The 10,516-nt window shown below is 48.0% G+C and overlaps 2 protein-coding genes across 2 annotated transcripts; one reads left to right on the top strand and one right to left on the bottom strand.

Annotated features, from left to right (window-relative positions):
* Nucleotides 1-647: 647 nt before the first annotated feature.
* LOC119283426 (receptor-like serine/threonine-protein kinase At2g45590) lies at nt 648-2,802 on the top strand. Its single transcript, XM_037562980.1, has one exon. The coding sequence runs from the start codon at nt 648-650 to the stop codon at nt 2,646-2,648; it is 2,001 nt and encodes a 666-aa protein (XP_037418877.1). The 3' UTR covers nt 2,649-2,802.
* Nucleotides 2,803-5,111: 2,309 nt separating this feature from the next.
* LOC119288716 (transcription initiation factor IIF subunit alpha-like) lies at nt 5,112-8,662 on the bottom strand. The gene is made up of 9 exons (XM_037568275.1): nt 8,361-8,662; nt 8,079-8,240; nt 7,521-7,675; nt 7,038-7,402; nt 6,519-6,637; nt 6,219-6,344; nt 5,903-6,112; nt 5,595-5,792; nt 5,112-5,404 (listed from the first exon to the last, which is right to left on the bottom strand). Exons 1-9 carry the CDS (start codon nt 8,535-8,537, stop codon nt 5,309-5,311), a joined length of 1,608 nt encoding a protein of 535 aa, XP_037424172.1. The 5' UTR covers nt 8,538-8,662; the 3' UTR covers nt 5,112-5,308.
* Between the last annotated feature and the right edge of the window lie 1,854 nt (nt 8,663-10,516).

The following is a 10,516-nucleotide window of genomic DNA, read 5'->3' on the forward strand; positions in this document are numbered from 1 at the left end:
AACATTTGGTCAAAATTAATCTCGAAAAACGCATTAAGCTCTATATAGATAAAAAGGAGGCAGTACTCCTATTTTAAGAAAGCGAAGAACTTTCGGTTTCCTTCAACCTTTTTGCCTTGCTATCGTGAGGGGAAGAAATGTCATTAAGAGCAGACAGATCCCTACGGACTACGGCTCCTGTGCTGGCGGCGAGCTGTATACTCCGAGACGGTTTCTTTCGTTCTTTCCGAGACGGTTGGCAGTTGCTACAGCTGCTAACCACCGCAGCAAATCGTGGCCGCTCTTGACCTCATCCTGTGGCCAGGCCAGGCCTACGTTGACCACTTTGACCATTAAATTCGCTCTCGACCGCCTACGAAGACGCATGCATCATCCCTCACTGACCCGCTCCAACGAACCCTCTCGCTCTCCGGATCTCGCCCCGTCACTGCCCGCGGGCCACGGGCGTCCCCCGCGCCCCACCTGGCAGGCAGAGGCATCGGATCCCTCCCTCCCTCCCTCCGCACGCACGCCGCGCGGGCCGAGGTTCAGATTAGGATTAGGTAGTAGATGCTCGCTCGCATCTGAGGAATGGCGAAAAGCCAAATCGCTTTTCGGCTCATCACTCCCCCCCTGCCGCTCTGCTTGTCTTTTCCCCTCCGCTGCTGATGCCCTCGCGCCAGCCCCCGCCGCCCGATGCCTCCCCGCCCCCGGCCGCCGCCGCCGCCGCCGCCGTCGTCGGGGGCCTCGGAGCCCCCGCCCGCCACCGGCTTCCGGCCTCCGCGGTGGCCTCCGCCGCGGCCTCGGCCGCCGCGTCGGCGCTTCTCCTGGCGGCCTTCGCCCTCTTCGTCTGGCTGCGTCGCGGGAGGAAAAGGCGGGCCGCGGCGGCGGCGGGCGCGAGGGCGCAGCCCGCGCCCGCCCTGCTGCGGAGGCTGTCGTACCAGCAGCTGCGGCGCGCCACGGGCAGCTTCGCGGCCGGGAGCAAGCTCGGGCAGGGCGGATTCGGCCCCGTCTTCCGCGGCGCGCTGCCCAGGTCGGGCCAACCCGTGGCCGTCAAGGTCATGAACGCCGCCGGGTCCCTCCAGGGCGAGCGCGAGTTCCACAACGAGCTCTCCCTCGCCTCCCATCTCGTCGGCTCCGGCCACGCCTCCACGCCCTCCATCCTCCTGCCCTTCGCCTACTCGCTCTCCGCGCACCCCTGCCGCCGCCGGATGATGCTCGTCTACGAGCTCATGCCCAACGGCTCGCTGCAGGACGCGCTGCTGGGGAAGAGGTGCCCCGAGCTGGTGTCCGAGTGGCCGCGCCGCCTCGCCGTCGCCCGCGACGTGGCCGCCGCGCTCCATTACCTCCATTTCGTTGTGCATCCGCCGGTGATCCATGGGGATGTCAAGCCTAGCAATGTGTTGCTGGATAGCGAGCTCCGTGCTCGCCTCTCAGATTTCGGGCTCGCGCGGATCAAGTCTGAAGAAGAAGATGAGTTAGATAGCGGTGTACTTGGGGACAATGCGGTTGGAAATGGAAATCCAGGTGGTGGATGCCATGATGATGTATCAGTGGCCGGCGAGAGCATGACTGCTGTTGTAGTGAATGGGGAAGACGGTGCCACCAAATCTCCAGAGGATGATGAGGGGTTCACCACTGCCTCACATGCAGAGGCGGCATCAACTTCCGGATGCGATAAAACTAGTGTTGGTAGTGGATTCAATGGTCGAACCTGCAATGGTGGGGGTGCTGCAGCATCAGGAGCTAGGAGTGACTGGTGGTGGCGTCAAGATAATGCTGCCGGCACTGGTGGTGGTGGTGTAAAGGATTATGTGATGGAATGGATTAGGTCGGAGATCAAGAAGGAGAGACCGAAGACCGATTGGATTTCCGGAGCATCTACAACCACCCCTACCACCTCAGCAGAAAAGAAGAAACCAAAGCGTAGGGCGCGGGAGTGGTGGCGTGAGGAGTATGCCGAGGAACTCACCAAGAAGCAAAAACGGCGGGCAATTGCTAAGTCAAAGAGTGATGCTGGCGTGATGACTGGCTTGCAGTGGTGGGAGAAGGATTGTGATTTAGAGGAGAAGGGACGTTCAAGGTGGAGGATGATGAAAAGCTGGAGTCGGAGGAGCAGCAATGGCAATGGCAATAGCACCATTGATTGGTGGGTTGACGGTGTAAGGAGTAGCAAAGATTGGGCTAGTACAGAATTTGTACCTAAGAGTGGTGGAGCAGTGAGCAGCACACCAAGCATGCGTGGCACAGTCTGTTATGTGGCTCCTGAGTATGGTGGCGGCGGGCCTCTATCAGAGAAATGCGATATGTACAGCTTCGGTGTTTTGTTGTTAGTTCTTATTTCTGGACGCCGCCCACTCCAAGTGACGGCCTCGCCCATGTCTGAGTTTGAGAAGGCGAGTCTGATTTCATGGGCGAGGCATCTCGCCCATGTTGGCCGCTTGCTTGATCTTGTGGACTCTGCACTCCTGGATGTTAACCGTGACCAGGCGCTGCTATGCATCACTGTCGCACTCCTGTGTATCCAGAGGTCGCCAACCCGTCGCCCGTCAAGCGAGGAGGTGCTTGAAATGCTCTCTGGTGAGGGTGAACCACCACATCTCCCTGTAGAATTCTCACCGTCGCCTCCTGGTGGGTTCCCTTTGAGATCCCGCAGGAAAGGCCGGTGAGAGTTTAGTTTGTTGGTTAGATGCAAATGGTAGTGTCAGTTATATTCTTATGCTTGTTTCTTCTTGTACACCACCCTGATTTATCTATTTAATTTATTGGAATCTTGTGATAGGAAAAACAGTGCCAGTTTCAAATTCAACGTTGATAAGAACATCGATTCCCAGTCTAACCATTTAATTGATTAATGTATTGAAATCTTGATGGATAAGCAGTCACAGTTTCTATTCAAGTCTGGGAAGAACCGTCTCCGTTAATCACATACACAGTCATAGTATTTCTAGCGATAGGATTATTGGAATACAATGCATGATACCAGCAAGACCCACTGGATGTTGTGAATTGGGGAGTTATCTCTCTGTGCTGGTAGACTGGGAAGCATCTTGCTTTTTGGACATGCTTTCCATGAAAGTATTCTGCTGTGGTTTGAGAGCAAACAGGCGTGCCCCACTTTGTGTGATGGGTTCAACCTTTCTATGTTCGCAGATCCCTTTCATTTCTTTTTGTACTGAGATGGCACCATAACTTTTCTCGAGCTAGTATATTCTTTGTTGCTGGCTTGCTGCAAACCAGTTTATACTTTAGAATATAAGGCACATGTAGGCCACTGTGATATCCAAAAAAGTGCATTCCTGCGGTCTCTCCATTGTGGGCATAGTTTGGTACTGTACAGCAAAGCAATAGTTTAGGCTGTCTGGACCTGGTAATTTCCATTGTTTGAGGTCAGCACTTGTAGAATACATACATATTATGTGCCTTGTACATGTAAATACTCTCTTTCTTTGAATTCTAAAATAAATGTTTGATACAAAGTCTGTTGAAACTGTGTTAGCTGATATGTAAATCCAACTTTATGGCTAATTCGATCCCTTCTGAAGTTTTTTTTTTCCTTTCGTTCTCTATTTGTTCAGTCTGTGCTGATGGCTGGCTCTAAATGTAAGTCGACTAAGAAACCAAAACACTAAGGGCTCCTTTGATTCAAAGGAATTGCATAGGATTTTTGGAGGATTTGGACCCTTAGGAATTTTTCCTGTGATGCTCGTTTGATTCGTAGGATTGACATCCTTAGGAATTTTCCCATAGGATCCATTTGTACTACATTCTGGAGGAATATTTCCATCCACTCAAACCTCTTTGTAGAATTCCTTTGTTTTTCCTGCGCTATCAAACATTCTTTCAAATCCTGTAGGATACTATAAGACATGGCATCCTATTCCTTCATTTTGACAATACTGCGAATCAAAGAGGCCCTAAACAGTTTTTAAGGTCTCAAGTTTTAGACCTTGTTGTACAAAAACTTGGTCCATGAAATAAGGGCTGCTGATGTTTCTATGCCAACTCTTGACGTTGGGAGTTTCGACAAGCTGACAGTGTTGCTACCATGCAGTACAATATTAGTAGTGCATTGTATGCCTAATATCTTGATTATGTTTGGATGTAAGTGGAATCCACAGAACTGGTGGTAACTGACTTGACGAACTCATCCACTCATAGTGGAAGTTTGGAACTCCTACCTTTTTTTCGAACCGGGCTGACCACCTTTCCATTACCAAGAACGGAAATACATCAGTTCGAGGAAGAACAGGAGAAGGGAAAGGAAGAAAGCGAGTTCGACGCATTACCAGGAAACCCACTACAGACACCTTTTGCTGGGCCAGTTTTAGGCCAACACGCTCCAGAGAATGAACATACGAATTCATGTACCTGACTTTACCCTTGCATCGTAGGACAAAATGATCAACGCGAAAATGTTATTGAAGTGTGAACTTCTTGTGCTGATTTCATATTGCACTTTTTAAATGGTTATTGCAGTACTGCTTCTTAAGATGTTGGATATTTATTGTCGCGATTCAAATCACGCAGGACAGGTCCTGAGAAAAGTGGGAAATAGAAAGATAAAACAATCAGTCAGTCTAGGCTGAACAACGTTACGTGCATTTAGATTACCTTTTCATTTATCATCATTAATTCATCATTTGATCTATGCATTTGTTCATCATTTGTTTGAACCTTCTTATAAAAGATATTTGTAATATACTGGAGGATGACAAATAATGAACTAATTCTTGTATGCTGCTGCTACCCAATGGACGAGTTAAGCAGTCAATATCACCTGGTCATGTAAAAAAAAATACTCCCTCCATTCACAAATATAAAATGTTTTGGATATTTCACTATGGACTACATATGGACTGAAATGAGTGAACAAACACACTAAAACATGCTATATACTACAAAAAAGTTAGAACATCTTATATTTATGAATGGAGGGAGTAGATGATCATGCATTTCGAGACTATCCAACAAATATACAGTCCAACAGTATACATGACGTCTTAAATCGTTGCCATGGATTCATATCTGACGGCCAACGTCATATAACTTGTGATAAAAAAAAGGCTACCATTAGATCCATATCTGAAACTTTAATATAAATAAATTGTAGTTAGTGATCATACGTCGTAAAAGATATAAATGGCCAAAATTTCAATTTTGAATACCAAGTCAACCATCCCGAATCCTTTTGTCATTACAAGCTGAAACAAAAGAATAGAGACAAGAATGGGCGGCCAGTTACAAGGACGTATTCAGCAGTTTTCGCAAGTATGACATGCAATGCTAAAAGGGTATGATGGCATATACAAGTGCGTTAACTGTTTGTTCATTGGTACTCCTTTCGAAGGTGAAGATAGCTGACGCCGTTGGTCTTGTGCGAATATGCATATTTCATGACAATGTCATGAAAATGTTTCTTGTCCTGCAGTACGAGAACAGAAAAAACATCAGTGTCAGCACACGTGACAATATATTGTCCAGAGTGTCATTGATAGCTTATATATAACATACATGTTCGAAGTAAGATGATTGATAGTATGGAGTATGAAAGGCATAAAGTTATTAACACAATATTTCAGATCAAAACTGATCACAAAGCCAATAGGATTTACCTCTGGAGTTCTTATTCTGGCCTTAAACCTGGGTACAAAATCTTGTGATCTGACAGGAGCAATTGCACGAAGTACTCTTATGATTTCCTCCTCTGTAATTGCAGATGTATCTGTACCACTCCCTGCTGAAGCAGATGCTTTTGAAATAGGTTCCACGGAAGAGGGTGGCTCTTCCTTGACACCTAATGTTTTTGCCTCCTGTACCACGAGTAGGATCATAGAGAAAGAATTTGATGTGATTTTACAGTCACATGATTATAAACCTTAAATTTCACATGCTCAGAGTGAAAACGGAAGAAATGACTTACAGGTTCTGTCTTTGGCTTTTTTACCGCTGCACGATTCAAAGTTTTTGCACCATCACCTCCGGATTTCCTTTTCTGATTGGACCTGGGTGCAGGTGGAGTGCTAACAGCAAGTTCTGTTGCTGTTAGTTTAGCAGTGTTATTTTCCTGTTGTTCGCTTCCGAATTGATGTTCCAGTTTTGGAGCAAGTACTGACAATGGTGACTCATCTTCCTGTTGAATGAAACAATAGTAAACAAGAAAACAAGTCAGAAAAACTGCTTGTGCTCGTGCAACTCATGAACTTTCATACACAAGTTTTAAGAGTTGTGGTCACTACATCAGTGTCTCCATCGTCTTCGTCATCGGACTCATTTTGTCCATCAGCACGGCGGAGCAGCTTTTTTAGTTCCTTACCGGACTTGCTCAGGCTACCACCAGCTCCTTGTTCATTCTCATCATCATCCTACAAATATTACAATCAGAAAATTATATATTGTATTTATCAACAATACTGGTAAAGGCAGCAGCATCTGTAGATTTAGTAAATAAGTAGTAATACTAGCAGCATTTTGCAGCAGGCTGCAGGGCTCGCATATTAACTGCTGATGTGAGCATAAGCACGTGCACTTCTTTCTACCTGCTTAATATCTGGTCCAGTAGGGTTTTCAGTATCAGCTACGTCAGGTCTTTCCTCTGGGTCAATATCCAGAGCCTCATCATCATCAGTGAAGGTCTCTTCATGCTCCCAATCATCACCTGATAAAGATCAGGTTCCAACTCAGAAGACTGTTGAGGACTCTGAACATATATAAGTAGTTTCTTTGCTGTGTCTAATTATGAGTAACAGAGTGAGCACGGAAATTTTGTGTTACTAATTGACACTGCACTCCATGTTCAGAAAGCACTTTCCAAGTTCCATCACATTTGAAATGTACCATGCACATGATATATACCATGATTAATATCCATGAATCCTTCTACACATTTTTTAAACTTGGAAATTGGTTCTTGAATGATGTGGTGCAGTGGCAAGTTGCACAAATCCTCTTTGGAAATTGGTATTTGAGTAATAATAATCAGCATGTCCTATATTGCATAAAGATTCTAGAAATCCAAAATGTTAGCAAATATGAATGGTAGTATTTGATCGGCATACCTATCTCAGTCTCATCCTCCAAATCAAAGTCTTCTTTTCCACCATCCTCTTCATCATCCACGCCCCTCGTAGAAAGTCTGCGCACAGCTTTCTTTGCAACTCCCTCTTCTTCATCCTCCTCGCCTTTATCAGAGTGATTCCCATCCTCATTGCTACTTTCTTTCTTGGATTGGACCCCATTTGCCGCTTTGCCCTTTGCATCACCAAGATCCTTCAGATCCGAACCAAAGGCAGCAGCTCCATGAGTAGCTGTCTTCATCATCCATCGTTCATAACCAGTTGCACTGCTTCTCCTTTTATTCATCTTCTCTTCAGCTTCTTCCAAAGTCAGTTGTTTGTACTGTGCAATTTTACTGAAGTTATACCTGAGAAGACATAGGAAACTGTAAGGATGCTCTAAAGGAATTTTGCAGGTAACAACGTTTCATGATGATTGTATTCATATGAAATGGAACTAAAGAGAGGAGGAAACTGTCGGAGTACCAGGAACCAACAGGAACAGCATCGAACTCCTTGCCGCGCCTAATCAGCAGATAGTATGTAGCAGTTGCAGATTGTGATGCCTCAAGTTTACTTTGGTACTGATGTTCACCTGTATCATCTTCCAATATCCATGGCTTTCTGTTGTAGTATTTCTCCTGTTTTGTCAAACATATGTGCCACACGGTCAACAGGATTACAGGAAAACCAGCACCGGCATCAAAAGCTATGAACAGGATTAAAGGAACAAGTTACTGCAGAATGTAGTACTAGCAGCCATGAGATGAACAAAACAAACTCCCCTTGTGCAATAAGGGTATCCAATAGCACGCTAGCTACACATGTATGATCAGTTGGTCACACGTGTATGCCTAAATGAACAACTACAGTGATATTGGGGGGTTTGTTCACAGGAGGTAGCGCTGCACGAATTAACACGGCTTCCTTGTTGTTGCATCTTGAGTTATTAGCACACTAAAAAGGATGTAAATCGTGACACCATATTATTATCAGGATAAATCATAGAAACCAAGGATGATCATCGTGACGAGGAACCAGTACCCGCATTTCGGCAGTAAGCTGACGGCCATGCGTCGGGCCATCCTTACGAAGAGACCACTTGTTCCCCGCACCCTTCATCTTGGAGAAGGGCGGCACGCCGGTGTTGAATTTGGCTATGGAAAGGGCCTTCCCCGCGGCGGTATCCACCCGAACATTGTACTCCTGCGGGGCCGTTGGAACAAACAAAACGGTCAGGGACAACAGAGCAGAAAACCGCCAAGCGCGGCGGCGGCGGCAATGGCGTTGATCGCGGAATCGAAAACCTAGGGCCGTCGCGGGTACCCGGATGACGTTGGTGATGGGGGCGGCGCAGACGTTGCAGCGCGCGCGCGAGCGCGCCATGGTGGCGGCGCAGGAGTTGCAGAGGGTGGCGTGGCGGCAGGCGGTGCTGTAGAGCTCGGACGCCTTGCCGCAGGCGTCGCACGCCGCCTTCAGCACCAGGTCGGCGGCGCCCCACATTGCCGCTGCTCGCTGCGTAGGGTTGCTGGGTTTCGGAGGGGAGGAGGAGGCGTGTCGGCTTGAAAGAGGTTTGAGTTGAGGAGCGAGCAGGAGCAGGGCAAGGCCGCGGGGAGGAAGGGTTTCCAGGGGAGAGGCTCTCCGGGTTGAACCCGTTCCAGGCTCCCCCGAGGAGGGGGCGGCCGTCGTCCGTGGTCCGTCCGGTTTGAGTTTGGGCTTCGTTTGTGTCCGTCCGATGAGAGAGTTTGCTGGGAACCCATTTTTGGGTGCGCGCCGGCCCTGTCAGCCCGCGGCGCACACGCGGGCCCTGCCAGAGACGACGATGATGGATGGAGTTGCAGACCGTAGCCCGGTAGTCTGTAGCGGATCTTACAAAAAAAAAAAAAACAATGTGGACGGAGCCTTCCCTCGAGATGGAAGTACTGGAGCGGCTGTTGCTTTTGTAGGGACGACAGTGGTGTGTACATTGGTGCTTCCGGCTATTGTTGTTAACAATAATATCTGACCATTCATGCCCGGAAGCCCTCGCTTGCCATGGAGTGGCTCTAGCACAGGATCTCAGTCTCAGTAACATTGTCATTGCTTCTGACTGTTTGGTGGTGGTTTAGGACATCGGCCGGTGGTCTAATGAAAGCTACGGCGACATTATCAGATACATCCTGCAACCTAAAATAAGTGTACAAAGTTGAGTTGTCCAAAGTTTAACCTTCAAAGTCGTCGGTTTGTCCACGAACAAATAAATTTCAAATTCGAGGCACATAACCTCGCAAAGCACTCTGCTTCTTTAGGTATAGGCCGTCATGTTTGGGTAAGGACTCCTTATAACCCTATCATTGTACTTGTAAACATTCTTCTCTCTTATTAATAAATAGTGTGTGTTTGCATTAAAAAAAACCGCACATGTCTCGTAGTTATTATGGCTACACTACTGAGGTCGATTATGGTAGTGGCTAAGTTTTCTTGCTAGACTTTTTTTGGTATGACATGTGCTATAACCGTCCTCATCTCTGTCGCGTCAGCCGCTCACTTTGCCCAACCGTTTGCAACGTGGCTTGTGTTGCACTCGGGGGTTTGCAAAATGAGCCATGTTGCGCCATGTCCAAGCGTTTTCTGCCTTCACAACGTGGCTTATGTTGCGGCCGGGTCGTTTGCAACATGGCCCATGTTGCAACCCCAACAATCCCCTTTGCATGTTGTCACCACCATAACAGGGGCGATTTTGCAGTCGCCCATCGCTACATAGACGACATTGGGGTCGCCCATCGTAACGTGAACAACGGTGTGGTCGCCATTGCAGGAGCGTCAAGGTTGTCATAACACCACAACTGTTGTTGCAACATAGCTGATGTAGCACAAGAACCATCATGGTGAACCCCTTGCCCCCCCTCCTCCCCGCACGCGAGCTCTGGCGCATGTTGTCGGTGTCTTGAAGCGATGGGATGTTGCAATCCAGCAAGCTTGAGCGGCTCTCGTAGCACATGTGACCTTGTCCCTGTCTTCCAGGACAACCACCGCCCCTGCACACACCCATCTCCGCCCTTTGCATCAGCGCCCGGGAAAGATGCATGGAGGGTTCAACAGCAGCGACCGGGGAGTGCTCCATGTGCGGCTTGCTATAGGAGGAAGTGGCCACCCTTGACAAGAAAGATAAACGAAGGAGACATATGGGAGGAAAATGGGGACCATGTGACCTACTACAGTAGCGCACTGGTGCCTCGCAACCATTTGTTGGCCTATTGCGGTAGCGTGATGACCTTGCAACAAGCTAGATTATGTGGAAAGACATAGAGGCAGAGAAAGGGTGTGGTTGGGAGAAAACAATGGAGTTTTCTAAAGATAAGGTGGGCATGTGGCTAGTAGGGGGAGTGGCGAATGGGTGTGGGGGCGGATGGATCAAGCACAATTTAATGGTTGCGTGAGGGGCGTAATTTGTGTGTGATCAGTTGGTTGCCTATGAGGGTTTCCCTTTTTTAATCGGTTAA

The sequence above is a fragment of the Triticum dicoccoides genome, chromosome 4A, assembly GCF_002162155.2.
Source record: "Triticum dicoccoides isolate Atlit2015 ecotype Zavitan chromosome 4A, WEW_v2.0, whole genome shotgun sequence".
Lineage (NCBI taxonomy): Eukaryota > Viridiplantae > Streptophyta > Magnoliopsida > Poales > Poaceae > Triticum > Triticum dicoccoides.

What these genes read in the sequence shown, in the direction of transcription:
- LOC119288716 (XM_037568275.1), bottom strand. Translation starts at nt 8,537, where the DNA reads ATGTGGGGCGCCGCCGACCTGGTGCTGAAGGCGGCGTGCGACGCCTGC. An exon ending in CCATCACCAACGTCATCCGG is followed by an intron (nt 8,241 to 8,360) that starts GTACCCGCGACG and finishes ACGGCCCCGCAG; the next exon opens with GAGTACAATGTTCGGGTGGA. An exon ending in CCAGAATAAGAACTCCAGAG is followed by an intron (nt 5,405 to 5,594) that starts GTAAATCCTATT and finishes CTCGTACTGCAG; the next exon opens with GACAAGAAACATTTTCATGA.
- LOC119283426 (XM_037562980.1), top strand. Translation starts at nt 648, where the DNA reads ATGCCCTCGCGCCAGCCCCCGCCGCCCGATGCCTCCCCGCCCCCGGCC.